The sequence below is a fragment of the Myiozetetes cayanensis genome, unplaced genomic scaffold (genome assembly GCF_022539395.1).
Source record: "Myiozetetes cayanensis isolate MyiCay16 unplaced genomic scaffold, myiCay2020 scf34, whole genome shotgun sequence".
In the NCBI taxonomy this organism is placed as follows: Eukaryota; Metazoa; Chordata; class Aves; order Passeriformes; family Tyrannidae; genus Myiozetetes; species Myiozetetes cayanensis.
Window position 1 is genome coordinate 650,826 of NW_026087566.1, and position 15,972 is coordinate 666,797.

General features: G+C 48.1%; 1 protein-coding gene across 2 annotated transcripts; it reads left to right on the forward strand.

Annotated features, from left to right (window-relative positions):
- Positions 1-1,461: 1,461 nt before the first annotated feature.
- LOC126646256 (cathepsin G-like) lies at positions 1,462-15,723 on the forward strand. Of its 2 annotated transcripts, none has more exons than XM_050327456.1 (4): positions 1,462-1,598; positions 2,064-2,205; positions 2,323-2,580; positions 15,382-15,723. In XM_050327456.1, exons 1-4 carry the CDS (start codon positions 1,492-1,494, stop codon positions 15,559-15,561), a joined length of 687 nt encoding a protein of 228 aa, XP_050183413.1. In that variant the 5' UTR covers positions 1,462-1,491; the 3' UTR covers positions 15,562-15,723. The 2 variants fall into 2 exon arrangements, with proteins under 2 accessions (XP_050183413.1, XP_050183414.1); XM_050327457.1 differs by lacking the exons at positions 2,064-2,205; positions 2,323-2,580 and adding exons at positions 14,333-14,474; positions 14,592-14,849.
- Positions 15,724-15,972: the final 249 nt, after the last annotated feature.

Here is a 15,972-nt window from a genome sequence, read left to right on the forward strand (position 1 = left end):
ATCCCTGGACACCTCTGATGGCAGTCAGCCCCTCTGATAAGAACCAGGACCTCTGCCTGGCCCTGGTCAGCTCTCACCATTCCTATCAGAGGACAGGTGGGAAAAAAAGAAAAAAGAAGAAAAACCCCCAAACTGAACAAAGCCTCCTCAAGAATCCCAGGAGGGTGTGTCCAAAAGTCTCCAATGGGAAATGCACTCGATTGGGAATGGCCTATTGGTCTTGAAAGGAGAAACAGAAATTATACTCACAGCATCCTGGAATGCCTAAATAAGGAGAAATATAATCTTAGAGAAGTCCTAGAGAAATAGATAAGGAACGTAACTCAAACAGGATGCAAACTAAGCTCTGCGTACCCAGATAAGAGAAAGAGCAAATGTTACAGTTTTTGTTGGTGAAACACAATGATGCTGTGCCTGCTCAAGAACTGAGATCAAGCTAATGACGAAAACCCAGGACAAAAAAAGGACTTCCATGAACAGTGCAATGTAAATGAATATGTATTAGGTAAGCAAGAGTATGTAATGAATAAATAAACAGTGTGTATAATAAAACATCCTGTTTCTCTGTCCTTCGGTGCCTTTGATAAGAGTAGCTCTCCTCCTCATGTCCAGCACACTGAATAAAGAAAAATGTCTGCTTTTTAATAACTACAATTTAGAGTTAAGAAGTTTGTTTCTCTGCTTTTTGGTATCACTCTCACTGCTGCCTGCATACAAGGCACTGTGGGTACTGTCTGAACGAGCCCAAGTTTCTCCAGCTTCTAGAGGACAAAAACCAGAGAATGTGCAATGAACTCCCTCACCAAGCCACAGTCTGGGGGTTGTAAGAACAAAGGCAGCAAATGACACAAGCAGAGCAGGCTGAGGTTTCCTGTGTCAGCTCCACACTACATATATAAAGATGGCCATTCTGTACCTGCCTCCTGCCTGGCCATCACAGCTGCTTTGGCTCCTCAGGACAGTGGTAGAAGATGCTGCTTCTCCTGCTCCCAAGTGTTTTTCTCCTTCTACCATGGGCTGGGGCTGGTGAGTACACACAGATGGGCTTTACACAAGGACATGCAAGGGCTCAAATGGACACTGAGCAGGAAGTCTCAGGAAAAGTTCCTGCCTTGTCTTCTCTCCTATCTCTGCACTCCTCCTCTCCTCCGAGTTCTCAGCTCAAAGTGTGCCTGAAAGCAGTGATGCATTACAGGGATTAGAGCTGTGCCCTTTGATAGCATTGCAGTAATGCAGAGCCAGGTGTGGTCAGCCCTCCCCAGGCAGTGCTGCTTGTCCTTCTCTCCACTGTGCCCCAGCAATGCTTTGGACAGCCCAAGGATGGAGAGCTGTTGATATCATTTGCATATGATGTTAGAGGAGGACCCTCTCTCCTCATGCAGTTCCAAACTGTGGTAGGAAATATTGGCACATGTGATATTAACACTTCTCATCTCCCTTCCAGATAGGATCATTGGAGGAAGAGAAGTTAAGCCCCACTCTAGGCCCTACATGGCTTACTTACAAATTAAAAATGAGACAAATTCCTCTCGGTGTGGAGGGTTCCTGATTCGCCCAGATGCAGTGCTCTCAGCAGCTCACTGTGTGCATGGAAAAGGGTAAGACCCTGTGTTTCTTCTGTGTGGGATATTTTCAAGTCTCACATGGTCCTGAAGGGCCCCAGTCCTGGTCTGGCCTGAAAGAGTTCTCTGTGTCACTTCAGGCAGAGCAGGGGGCTCTGTGAGCTGCAGAAATTGTCTGCCAGGGGCTGTGTGCTCCTGGGGACAGGAATGCTCTCAGTGATCTCCTGGTCCATGGCTCAGAGGTACTGCTGCAAAAGAGGGGCCAGTGTGTCCCCTCCCCTGCTTCCCCTGTGTCTTCAGAATGGGACAAGTCAGACCTATGGGAGTGTGTGGGGAGGGACCCTCAGCTGAACGGTGGAAGGAACCCAGGTTACAAACGGGAATTTGCTGAGAACGAATCTCTGGGGAAGCACATCCCAGCACCAGCTCCCTCCAAGCTCCTGCCATGGGGCTGTGTTGCTGTGGCCAGTGCAACTGCAACAGGGTGGTGTTTCCTGGCAGAAAGGTGAATATCAATGTGACCCTGGGAGCCCACAACGTAAAAAAGAAAGAACTGAGCCAGCAGAAGTTCCATGTTGGATTTTGGATCACCCACCCCAAATACCAAAATACTGAATCTGGAAATGACATCATGCTGCTGAAGGTATGGTCTCACACATCCCTGCTGCCCAAGGGATTTCCCCCTGCTCACCCCACCATAGCCATGACCTTGTTCCCATTCCTTTGCTGGCTCTAACCCCATGTTCTCTCTGCTTGGCAGCTGAAGAAAAAGGCCGAGATAAATAAGTATGTGAAAACCATCTCCTTGCCCACTCACAACGAAACTGTCACACCAGGAACTGAGTGTAGTGTGTCTGGCTGGGGCTATACATCGCTGGAAGAGACTAAAACTGATGTGATGTTAGAGGTGGACCTGAAGGTGCAGATTATGAAATATTGCGAGAAGATTTTCAAAGGCTACTCGTGGAAGTCTATCTTATGTGTCGGTGATAGGAATGGCAGAAAATCAACTTACAAAGTAAGTGTTTGGATGGGGTTGGCACTAGACAGTCAGGTTGGTTCTCAGTTGGGGGTCGAAGGGCAGTAGAATGAACCAGGTTGTTCAGGAGGATGAGCTGAGGCTCCTCCCAGCAGCTCTGAAGCTGATGCGCTCCCTGAGCTGGGGTGCACTTGCCCAACCCTCAGCATCATCTTCCTTTTTACTCACTTAGGGATCTTCTACCCACGCCAGCCAGGGGTCCAGCAGCCTGCAGAGTTTGTGTAAATCCTTTGTCCTATCCTTGCTGGGAGTGCCCAGATACTCTCCTGTGTCTAAACTAGGATTAGATCCTTCCTTTCAGAGAGGTTTTGAATGTCAAATTGCTTCCCAGAAGGGCTCAGAGGAGTAGTGAGGCAGCCATAAACCCTGCAGAGCTGGGTCTGGAGGGAGGGAGGGGGTCAGGAGAGGAGATTCTTCACGTGGAGAGAGGGAAGTGGAACAGTTTGTTCCTTAGGGCAGGAAGAGCTGTGCTGTGACAGGTCTGACCCCTCTCACTCCTTTCTCTCCACAGGGTGATTCTGGAGGCCCATTAGTCTGCAATGAGAAGGCTCATGGCATTGTTTCTTATGGCTGCAAAGGAAAGCTCTTCCCTAAGGTATTTACCAGTGTCTCCTATTTTGAGCCTTGGATCAATGAACAGCTGAGGAAGTTTGCACTCCAAGATCTACCTGGCTCTCCCTCCTCTGATTAAAATGCTCAGTGCCCCTTCTTCACAACATCTGCTGATTCTCAGAGGCTTCCAGGGGCAGCTGAAACGGAGTCAGAGATGCCTTGCCAGGCACCTTTTCTGTACTAAGGAAAGTCTCCCTGGCAAGGTAAGAAAGCAGGTCCCAAGCACACCCAGTTTCCCATTGTTCCCTTCCTCCCACTGTTGCCCAATAGTGCCACCTCCTGCTCTGCTTTCTGCCCATCAATAAAAGCTTGTTCCAACTTGCTTGTGTGTGCTGCCTTCTTGGGAACGGGATGCAAAGCCTGAGCATGAGAAGGACGAGATGGCACTCCTTGGGAGAACCTGAGGGAGACAGTTGTTGGGACAGGCAATACAGACCTTTGTCCCTGACCTGCTGCAAATGCTCTCCCTTGTCTCCCTCAGCCTCTTGCACTCCAACCAGCAGTCAGATTCAGTGGCCTTTCCAAACGTCCATTTATTCAGCCTTTCAGAAACAGAAGCTTCTCTGCCTTCAAGGGGGGATCACGTGGCTTTCTATTATCAACTTGAAACCATCTCAGGATCCACAGACAGACTCAACACCAGCCAGCCTCACATCCCTTCTCCCCATTCAAGCCCCCTGAACCTCAGATAAAGCATTTTCTCTGCACCTGTAAAATGCCTGAGGGCTGAGGTGGAGAGATCTTCTCCTATGGGATCAGCTGATCAGACCTGGCTGGGCCTGGTGGTGCCCTCATGGTTTGGTGATGGGATACAGAAGGTCAAATATGACTAAGGCAAAAGCAGAATTGCAGAGAGACAAGCCTGGTCAGTCAGGCCAGGGAGAGATGCATTTCTTTTATGCAATTTTTCCTCTATGATCATTTATCCATCATGTGGATGAAGAGATAGAATGTACCCTCAGCAAGTTTGCTGATGATAAGAAACTGGGGGCACAGAAACCTAAAGAGGTACAACAAGGGCAAGAGTGGGTTCCTCCACTTGGGGAGGGATAACCCCAACTACCAGAACAAGTCAGAGATGACCTACTAGAGAGCAGCTCCGTGGAGAAGGACATGGGAGTCTTGGTAGATGACAAGGGGACCATGAGCCAGCCATATGCCCTGGGAACCAGGAGGGCCAATGGGATCCTGGGGTGCACCAGGAACAGTGTGGCCAGAAGTTCAGGGAGGTGATCCTGCCCCTCTACTCAGCCCTGCCGGGGCCACATCTGGAGTGCTGTGTCCAGTCTCCTCAGTACAAGAAAGACAAGGAACTACTGGAGAGGGTCCAGGGGAGGCCACAAAGATGATTAAGGGCCTGGAGCATCTCTCTGATGAGGAGAGACTGTGGGAGCCAAGCCTGCTCAGTGTAGAAAAGAGAAGACTGAGAGGGGATCTCATAAATGCATATAAATATCTCCAAGGCAGTTGTCAAGTGGTTGGTACCAGACTCTTTTCAGTGGTGCCCAGTGACAGGATGAGGAGCTGAACTGAGCTTCCACCACTTGGCTCCTCCTATGGAGTCCTGCTCATGAGCTTATTCTGGGCTGCTTTCAGGAAGGAGGAAAAATCTCTAGAAGAAATTTCATCTTCAATTCAGTGGAAAACGAAGAGAGACTGGTTCCACAGTAGTTCATCTTAGTAATGCCTAAATATTGTATGAAAAAATGGTCATTAGAGATCCTTCTAACCCCAAGTTAGACACCTTATTTCTTAGATAGTGTAGGAGTAGTGTTTTTGGAAGAATTTGTAGTGGGAAAGCCAGAAACTCTTTTTGCTAGGAAGGCTTTCTTCCTAAAAGGGAACTCTTTCTCAACAGTAGTTTCAATGCCTTCTCCACCCTGCATAGCAAGAGAAGTTCTCAGCCTCTGATATTTGAGAGGAGAGAGAGAACACACAGAAATGCTACAAGGGCACTGCGGACCAGGGAGAGTTGGTGGGACAGCAATTATAAGGCTGGGGAGAGAACAGGGGGTTTGCCTTTTTCTCCCTGGGGCCTGGTGTGTAAAAAGCACTGTCAGCTATTTGTAAGCTTCCCATGGTCAGCCTTCCAAACAAACTTCTTTAATTCTTCCCACTGCCTTGGCATTTCTGGGGATATCTGTGTATCTTACTTCTCAGACAGATTTTAATCAACACAGGGGAAGCAAGTGGTTTGAAATGGAATTCCAGGCACAATTTTGGAAGGTCAAAATTGAGTGGACAAGATAGAGTTATTTGTGATCTACTGGAAGTGATCATATTTGGGAAGATCTACAGTCTCAGGTAGCAGCACTCAAGGTTGGTGAAAGGCAAGCCCAGACACAGCTCCAGTCTCACAAGGCTGGGTAAATCCTCTTGCAGGCAGGTTCTGATCTCTCTTATGTTTGCCACGTTCCTGGAGGACAATCACCACAAATGCTCAGACATGCCACCCTTCAATTACTGTTACCCTTGCAACCAGTAACGTTGCCAGTGCAAAATCAGTTTGCATTCAGTGAACTCGGGTGGAAATTAGGTCTCAGTGTCTCTGTTTGAGGATCCATGTGCAGAAGGCCATGTCCAAACTACAGGCTGGGAAGACCCACTGTGCAATGTGATTGCTTTAATTCCTGACACTATTTCCAAAAAAAAAAGAAAAAAATAAAAAGATGGGGGGTGGGGAAAACAAAAAACAAAGAACGTGTCCTGTTAATCCTTTGAAGAACTGCAACCATAGATGAATTTATGGGATTTATTATGACAATTGCAGTATTGATCATTCTATCCATGTTCTGATGTGACTTTCCTTGTACTCTGAAATATTATCTCCTTTCTTTTCCCTTTTGTGGGTTTTTGGTTTGTTTTGGGGTTTGGTTGTTTGTGTGGTTTTGTGTTTGGAAGCACATCTGTCTCTCTGTGTCTGGTTTTTATCTTAGATTCAATATGTTCTGGTCAAGATGCAGTAATGCCTGTCTTTGTATCCCTACTAGCGTGAACCTGGAGCCCATAAAGTCTCATCTGAGCCAGGACAGCAAGGCCTGGGTTGTCTTTTGGCTTGAACTTTTGTCGTGGTTTTGCCCACCAGCCCATCCCTGGGGCTGAGGATGGTTTTGTCCAGGTGATTTCTGGACAAAAAAACCAATCAAAAAGTTCAGTGACACCTTTACTAATTACATCTTTAAGAAAACGGAAGAGAAGACCTGTTGCGCAGTTGAAATTAGGGGCAGCAGCCATGGAGAAGAAGTAGCGGGCCCGAGGAGGGTCAAGGCCTCCTCCTCCTCCCCCGACCTGGGCCGGGGAGGGGCAGGTGTAGTATTGAAGCCTTCCTTCTCTTCTGTAAAAGAGTGAAGAAAAAAAAGTTTAAAAGACAAACTGCTTGGACAGAAACCGCTGCAGAGAAATTCCAGCGAAGAGATAAAAGATTTTCAAAGTCAAAGTTGGCAGTTGCAGGAGAGAGAAGAAAAGTTCGAAGCAGGGAGAGCTGCTTTTTCTCCCTTTCGCTCTCCCTCTCTTCAGCAGGGTAAAGACTGAAAAATAAAATCCCTGCCACCTGTGGAAGTTTGTTGGGATGAAGAGACCCCCCCCATCTGGCTCACAGAGGAGCTTGTGGATGTACCAGAGATTTGTGACTTTAACAGAAAGAGAAAGCCTTATATTGGAGCAGAAGCGACTCGGATGAGGCAGAGTCCTGTTGAAGACTTTGTGACCCTTGAAGGGATCGATGCTTATGCTGGAGCGAGATGGCTCGAATAAGCTTGGGATCTCAGTGAGAGATCCATGTTGCTGGTACTGAAGATTTGTGACCCTGGCTTGGGTAAGCTTGGGATCTCAGTGAGAGATCCATACTACTGGTGCTGAAGATTTGTGACCCTGAGAGAACCTACGCTGGAGCAGAAGACGGTTCAGGTGGGATATTGGGATCCATGTGTGGGATCCATGCTAGACCATGTTGGAGAAGTCTATCAAGGACTGTTCTCCCATGGGGAGGGACCTCCATAGGGAAACAAAAGTGGACTCTTAAGCCATTATCCCCTGTAACCCTGTGGAAGAAGATCCATAGTAAGCAAGTGTCCCCTTGCAAGCCTATGGAAGGAGACCCTTCAGGACCTGGGTAACCCCCAACCTTCTGTTTTAACCCAGGAGCGGGGGTAGGCCCAGCCATGGAGGCCTACACAGAGAAGGAGACAAAGTTCCAGCTGCGATGAGAGTGCTGCAAAATTACTGGAGAAAAAAGGAGAACTGGAATTCCGAGAATGGAAAAGGACTGCTTCTCCTCCTTGGACTGATATAAAGCGAGGTGGGGGGAGAAGTATCTTCTGTAAATACATAATACCTTTTACTTAAGTAGAATTGTTGTAGACCTAATTCTTTAGTTTTAGCTTGTTAATAATAAATAATCATACTTTTTTTTTTTCAATTCAGTCTCTTTTTGTCTGCATAAACCTTCTCTCAACTAATAGTAATTTTATGGGGGGTGTAAAAGTAAATTGAGCCAGGGCAAAACCAAGACAACTTTTCGCGGATGAAAAATTAGAGATTTTGTGACTGGTGAGCCTGACACAGTGATAAACAAGTTATTTAGCTATAGGACAAACTGAATACTTTCATGAATGTCTCTCTCTTTCTTTTTTCAAAGTTGTGTTCAACCTTTGACCAGAACTTCCTATTCAGTGGCTGAAACACTGTCTTACAGGAGAGGTCAAACGGTGCTGCTGAAGAAGCAAATGCCAAAGGAAACCGAGCCTGTTACTTCCTCATTTCCCCATCTAGGTTTGCCTTCAGTGACCAGCAGTAATGCAGATAATATCTCACTGGCTTCACCATAAACTTTCAATGACACTTCACCAGGATGAAGGCTTCAAACCCATGAATTCAACACGTGTCTGAAGGTCCAGCTCCCGCTCACGGCTGGGCCAGCTTCAAATGTCTCTCAGGTTGTTCATGGCTTTGGTCAGACAGATTGAAGCCCAACTATCCTCTCCAACACCTTTTCCCTCATATCTCTTGAGAATGACAGATGAACAAATTATTCTTTCCAGTGGGATTCCTGTGATCCAGATCACCTCTGTCTGACATGTCCATTCCTCTCTCTTGCCATATGAAGGCAGCAGTGCTGCAGGAGAACAGCTCCGTGGGAGGCATCTGAAATAACACAGAGCCACTTGCCTCACATACAAATTCTTCCAAGACATGTGGGTGTGATGGATCCCCCAGTAACCAGCCTTAGACGCCCAGCCTGGGCAGTATCCAGCCCTTGGATCCTCCCATCTCCACTTACCTCACACACACAGTCACACACTCACAAGAACGGGGGTCACAGGTGATGTCCAGAGCTCATGGTCTCTGCCCTGTTTGTCTTGGTCCTGCTGTTCAACCCTGCAGAGTACACCTGGTTCCCAAACAAACTGATGGTTTACAAGTCTTCTGCCCTCCTCCCATGTACCAATCCAATGTGGAAGAAAGTGATTAAAGGTGCCCCTGCACCATACGTAAACTGCTTAATCTCAGTATTCCATCCAAAGGCGGATGAACCGGATGTAGAAACCATGTGTCAGTGGATACAGAGCATAGCAGAGAATTTCAAAGATCTCTCCGATATCAACCCATCCGCTCTAAGGGAAAAATGGAGAGAGATTATGAATATTCCAGTTATGAGGATGACTATGAAGACAGAGATGACAGCGATTCCCGAGACTACAGAGACAGACCAGTAAAGCAGTCTAGACCACGAGCTCGACCTCAATCTCGATCTTGGTCCAGATCTCGGTCAACAGCTCCTCCCCTTACACACAGGAGGGAAGGCCCTAAACGCAAATTGCATAATCAACTGTGGTCCTATCTGCGCAAACAGGGAGAGAACATGAAAAAATGGGATGGGCAACCCACTTCCAAACTTGAGGCCAGAGTGAAAGAGCTGAAGCAGCCTGGACTGGCAACATAAGGGATAATTGTTCCTAGCCAGATGGGCCCATGATGCTTCAGGTCATCAGGGCCAAGATGCCACCTACAGATGGGCATGAGACCGAGGGGTGGATTTAACCATGGACACTATTTCCCAGGTTGTCCACAATTGTGAAACCTGTGCTGCTATTAAGCAGGCAAGAAGACTGAAGACCCTGTGGTATGGTGGACTCTGGGACAAGTATAGATACGGAGAAGCATGGCAGGTCGATTATATCACATTGCCACAGACCCGCCAGGGTAAATGCTCTGTGCTTACCATGGTGGAAGCGACCACTGGATGGTTGGAAACATATTCAGTGCCCCATGCAACGGCCCGGAATACCATTCTGGGTCTTGAAAAGCAAGTCCTGTGGTGTCATGGGACTCCAGGGTGAATTGAGTCGGAAAATGGGACTCATTTAAAAAATAATCTAGTGGCCACGTGGGTATGGGAGCACGGTATTGAATGGGTCTATCACATTCCATATCATGCACCTGCTGCTGGAAAAGTTGAAAGGTATAATGGACTGTTAAAAACTACTTTAAAAGCACTATGTGAGGGAAAATTTAAGAACTGGGATAAGCACCTAGCCAAGGCCACCTGGTTGGTAAATACTAGAGGCTCTATCAACTGAGCTGGCCCTGCCCAAGCAGAATCCCTCCAAGCTGTAGATGAAGACAAAGTTCCAGTGATTCACCTGAGAGGCATGTTGGGTAAAGCCGTTTGGGTTGCCCGTACCTTGGGCCAAGACAAACCCATTCGTGGAGTTGTCTTCGCTCAAGGGCCAGAGTACACCTGGTGGGTGATGAGGAAGGATGGAAAGATAGTGTGTGCCTCAAGGAAATTTATCCTTGGGGAAAAACTAACTTTGTGCTTCAAGTCGTTTTACAGGAGACCAGTCGCCAAATGAGAGAGACCTGACCAAGGCTGATACCAGTATCTGACGATGAAACAGTGAACCAGTCCTAAACCTGAACTGTGATTGTAACCAAAGCGACAAGGATCTGAACCAAGCTAATGTTGATGCTGAAGCCGATCTTCTAGCACAAGAAAACTGCTCCAAAGGACTATATATATATATGTGTGTGTGTGTGTGTATATATGTGTGGGATATAGGCAAATACATGAAATATAAGTGTTATGTAAAAAACAGTATGGAATAAGGGGTGGAGAATGTAGTGGTTTTGAGTCTAGACCTTCCTTGGTGACCAGGTTGTAACCAAGGAACCAAGGCCATGTTCCCAGTATTCCATACAATTTTTACGTAAGCAAGAGTATAAATAAGAAGGGAGAGGAAGCTCTCGCTCTCTTTCTTCCGGTGGACCGAAGGCGAAGATTCTTTGCTGTCGCTCTGCCCGGGCGAGGGAGTGAGGCCGAGTGCATCTGGTTGGCCTTGAGAGGCAGAGAGTGCCAGCGGTTCTTTGGTGCAGTTCGCTGTTCTCTTGAGGGAAGTATTTGCTTTTTATCCTTTTTTCCCTTTTTCCCTTTTTCCCTTTCCCTTCTTTTTTCCTTTTGAAGGGTTCCCTGTGGGTGTTATATTTTGTATAATTCTATTTTATATATATAAATGTGTTTCACTTGAAATTCAGTTTGGTTTGGGTTCTTTTGATTTTTTTCATGATCTTTTCGGTCTGCTGTGAGAAAGGGAGAAGGAGGAGGAAGGTTTTGTCCCTGTGGTCCGGGCACTTGGCTGGGAGCCAAGTCTAACCTGGGACACAAGGGTCTTCTCACTCAGGAAGACTCAGTCTCCCAGGTACAGTTTTTTAAACTTCCAGCCAAGAGAGGAATTGCAGAGAACATCAGCACTTTGCTGGAAACATCAGAAGGCTGAAGAGGAGTCTGGGTTTGCTGAGGTCATGTTGATGAATGAAAAGGGGAAAGCTGAAAGAAGAGGAGGGAAATAGACTTTTTCCAAGGAGTCTGGAAAACTCACAGAGCAAGTCTTCTCATAAGGCACGTTAGGGTACATGGAGCAGAGGAAGGGGATGGCAACAGTCAGTAAGTACTTCCCAAGTGGAAGACAGGTTTGACCAAGGTGATTTGCTTCTCTCCTTGTGGCCTTATGCAGGAAGGAGAGCAGGGAGTGTCCTTTACCTTGACTTTAGCAAGGCTCTGGAGGTTGTCAGGACCCAGCATGTTCTTCTCTGTGGGTTAGAATGTTAGGATCTAAATCAACAACTCGGTGGCTAAAAACAGGTAGGATGTTCGTGCTCAGAGAGTGCTGGTGGTGGTTCATAGGCCATACTCTACGTGGAGGCCTAGAACAAGTTCAGGCAGAAGAGGAGCTTTCCAATGCCTGCAATAACCACCAGGAAGATGAACCAGGCTCTTCACCGCAGCCAGCGGTGGCAGCAGGAGAGAGAAAGATAATGGGTGGACAGTGGAAAAGAAATTAAAAAGTCAATCTGTAAGAAGTAACTAAAAGTGCTTTCACCATGAGAAGAGTGGAGCATTGGAAGAGATGCCCAGACAGGATGTCCAGTCTTCCTCCTCAGTGTCAGTGCCTTCAGTGCATTGCCCTTCCTGCAGGTTTGTCTGGCTGGGTGTCATAGCTCTGATTTTAGCAAGGAATTTTTCTTTCCCTTCCCCCTGCCATGTGTGTGTGTTCTGTATATGGGCCATCAGGTGAACAAAGGAATCGGCTCACCCACTAAGGGCCAAGATTAGTCTCCTTGACAACGAAGGGGAGGAGTTGTGGGTGGCTGGTGTGTGTGCCGGGGAGGGGAGGACCTGCTGCAAGCTGCAGAGCTGCCTGATTTCTTTTTTCTTCCTGTCTGACGGGAATTTGCTGCTGTTCTCTTCTCAGCTGTTGCTGGCTGCAGGCCCTGTTTAAAGCTAATCCTAATCTGCTGAAGTCTGTGAGTTTTTTTCCATTGGGAGAACTTTCTATTTTATTGCTGGGGTTTTTTTTCCTTCCCCCTTCCCCCCCCCATTCCCTCTCTCCTTTTCCAGTGTGGGAAGGGGAACCAAGGTTTTTTTTGGTTTTCGGTTTTTTTTTTCCTTCCCTCCGACATACCTGGACAGTACTTTTTTTTCCCCCATCCCACGTGGCAGTGACCAGGGATCCCACAGCGCCGCCCGGTGACGGGCACTGGACATTACAAGTTCTGCTCCTCCATTGATCCATCAGCGCCACCTGGTGAATGGTACAGGACATTGTAAATTTTGCATCTCCAGTGACCCGACGGCGCCCCCTCCTGACGGTGGTTGGAACTGCACCAAAGGGTGCAAAAAATTGCACTGTTTAATTTTCCTTTTGCCAGTATATTGGTTTTGTTCTTAAAGGGGATTATTGGTGGGTATAGGAGTATTGCTTAGTTATTTTACTTGTGTTTTTTCGTGTTCCTGTTAATACACACATACCTTTTAATAAAGGGCTGGTATTTTCCCTTTTCCATAATTTGTTTTCCTTCAATCAAAGTCTCTTAATTTTGGATTTATAATTGCTTAAGAAGAGAAGTTTGGGTCTTTTCCTCCTGATCCATCCTCAGTAAAAGACCCTTGTCTCATTTAAACTGGGACACTGAGCTCATAGCAAACCTGGGGCTGAGTCCCTTCCAGCCTGAAAGCCTGGAGCCAGTGCTGCCAGGGAGGACCTCAGAGAGACCTCAGGTAGGGCTACTGCCCTTCTCCTGGGGGCTACTTGGAAGAGGACACTGACTCTGGACCCCACCTGAGCTCCAGCTCCAGCTGTGTCTCAGCCAGGCCTGCACTTGGCCAGGGCCTCTGCTGGTGTGGACCTGGGCCCATGGACTGGCTTCCCAGCTGCACCTCAGACTATCCTCAGCACTATGGACTTCTCCAATCATCTAGAACACAAGTGCTTGGGGGTGTGAGTCTCTGAACAAGCCAAGATCTCTCCAGTTCTGGAGGACATGGTGACAAAAACCAGAGAATGTGCAATGAACTCCCTCACCAAGCCACAGTCTGGGGGTTGTAAGAACAAAGGCAGCAAATGACACAAGCAGAGCAGGCTGAGGTTTCCTGTGTCAGCTCCACACTACATATATAAAGATGGCCATTCTGTACCTGCCTCCTGCCTGGCCATCACAGCTGCTTTGGCTCCTCAGGACAGTGGTAGAAGATGCTGCTTCTCCTGCTCCCAAGTGTTTTTCTCCTTCTACCATGGGCTGGGGCTGGTGAGTACACACAGATGGGCTTTACACAAGGACATGCAAGGGCTCAAATGGACACTGAGCAGGAAGTCTCAGGAAAAGTTCCTGCCTTGTCTTCTCTCCTATCTCTGCACTCCTCCTCTCCTCCGAGTTCTCAGCTCAAAGTGTGCCTGAAAGCAGTGATGCATTACAGGGATTAGAGCTGTGCCCTTTGATAGCATTGCAGTAATGCAGAGCCAGGTGTGGTCAGCCCTCCCCAGGCAGTGCTGCTTGTCCTTCTCTCCACTGTGCCCCAGCAATGCTTTGGACAGCCCAAGGATGGAGAGCTGTTGATATCATTTGCATATGATGTTAGAGGAGGACCCTCTCTCCTCATGCAGTTCCAAACTGTGGTAGGAAATATTGGCACATGTGATATTAACACTTCTCATCTCCCTTCCAGATAGGATCATTGGAGGAAGGGAAGTTAAACCCCACTCCAGGCCCTACATGGCTTACTTACAAATTGAAAGTTGCTCAGGGACTCACAACTGTGGAGGGTTCCTGATTCGCCCAGATGCAGTGCTCTCAGCAGCTCACTGTGTGCATGGAAAAGGGTAAGACCCTGTGTTTCTTCTGTGTGGGATATTTTCAAGTCTCACATGGTCCTGAAGGGCCCAGTCCTGGTCTGGCCTGAAAGAGTTCTCTGTGTCACTTCAGGCAGAGCAGGGGGCTCTGTGAGCTGCAGAAATTGTCTGCCAGGGGCTGTGTGCTCCTGGGGACAGGAATGCTCTCAGTGATCTCCTGGTCCATGGCTCAGAGGTACTGCTGCAAAAGAGGGGCCAGTGTGTCCCCTCTCCTGCTTCCCCTGTGTCTTCAGAATGGGACAAGTCAGACCTATGGGAGTGTGTGGGGAGGGACCCTCAGCTGAACGGTGGAAGGAACCCAGGTTACAAACGGGAATTTGCTGAGAACGAATCTCTGGGGAAGCACATCCCAGCACCAGCTCCCTCCAAGCTCCTGCCATGGGGCTGTGTTGCTGTGGCCAGTGCAACTGCAACAGGGTGGTGTTTCCTGGCAGAAAGGTGAATATCAATGTGACCCTGGGAGCCCACAACATAAAAAAGAAAGAACTGAGCCAGCAGAAGTTCCATGTTGGATTTTGGGTCATCCATCCCAGATACCAAAGTTATGAATCTGGAAATGACATCATGCTGCTGAAGGTATGGTCTCACACATCCCTGCTGCCCAAGGGATTTCCCCCTGCTCACCCCACCATAGCCATGACCTTGTTCCCATTCCTTTGCTGGCTCTAACCCCATGTTCTCTCTGCATGGCAGCTGAAGAAAAAGGCCGAGATAAATAAGTATGTGAAAACCATCGCCTTGCCCACTCACAACGAAACTGTCACACCAGGAACTGAGTGTAGTGTGTCTGGCTGGGGTTTAACATCGGTGACAGGGCAAAGGACTGATGTGATGTTAGAGGTGGACCTGAAGGTGCAGATTAAGAAATTTTGTGAGGAGTCTTTCAAAGGCTACTCGTACCTGTCTATGATCTGTGTTGGTGATAGGAATGGCAGAAAATCAACTTACAAAGTAAGTGTTTGGATGGGGTTGGCACTAGACAGTCAGGTTGGTTCTCAGTTGGGGGTCGAAGGGCAGTAGAATGAACCAGGTTGTTCAGGAGGATGAGCTGAGGCTCCTCCCAGCAGCTCTGAAGCTGATGTGCTCCCTGAGCTGGGGTGCACTTGCCCAACCCTCAGCATCATCTTCCTTTTTACTCACTTAGGGATCTTCTACCCACGCCAGCCAGGGGTCCAGCAGCCTGCAGAGTCTGTGTAAATCCTTTGTCCTATCCTTGCTGGGAGTGCCCAGATACTCTCCTGTGTCTAAACTAGGATTAGATCCTTCCTTTCAGAGAGGTTTTGAATGTCAAATTGCTTCCCAGAAGGGCTCAGAGGAGTAGTGAGGCAGCCATAAACCCTGCAGAGCTGGGTCTGGAGGGAGGGAGGGGGTCAGGAGAGGAGATTCTTCACGTGGAGAGAGGGAAGTGGAACAGTTTGTTCCTTAGGGCAGGAAGAGCTGTGCTGTGACAGGTCTGACCCCTCTCACTCCTTTCTCTCCACAGGGTGATTCTGGAGGCCCATTAGTCTGCAATGAGAAGGCTCATGGCATTGTTTCTTATGGCTATCAAAAAAAGCCCTTCCCTAAGGTATTTACCAGAGTCTCCTATTTTGAGCCTTGGATCAATGAACAGCTGAGGAAGTTTGCACTCCAAGATCTACCTGGCTCTCCCTCCTCTGATTAAAATACTCAGTGCCCCTTCTTCACAACATCTGCTGATTCTCAGAGGCTTCCAGGGGCAGCTGAAACGGAGTCAGAGATGCCTTGCCAGGTACCTTTTCTGTACTAAGGAAAGTCTCCCTGGCAAGGTAAGAAAGCAGGTCCCAAGCACACCCAGTTTCCCGTTCTTCCCCTCCTCTCACTGCTGCCCAACAGTGCCACCTCCTGCTCTGCTTTCTGCCCATCAATAAAAGCTTGTTCCAACTTGCTTGTGTATGCTGCCTTCTTGGGAACGGGATGCAAAGCCTGAGCATGAGAAGGACGAGATGGCACTCCTTGGGAGAACCTGAGGGAGACAGTTATTGGGACAGGCAATACAGACCTTTGTCCCTGACCTGCTGCAAATGCTCTCCCTTGTCTCCCTCAGCCTCTTGCA

Coding starts and splice junctions, on each gene's coding strand:
- LOC126646256 (XM_050327456.1), top strand. CDS start 1,492: ATGGCTTACTTACAAATTAAAAATGAGACAAATTCCTCTCGGTGTGGA. Junction 2,206..2,322: donor ATGACATCATGCTGCTGAAG/GTATGGTCTCAC, acceptor TCTGCTTGGCAG/CTGAAGAAAAAGGCCGAGAT. Junction 2,581..15,381: donor GCAGAAAATCAACTTACAAA/GTAAGTGTTTGG, acceptor TTCTCTCCACAG/GGTGATTCTGGAGGCCCATT.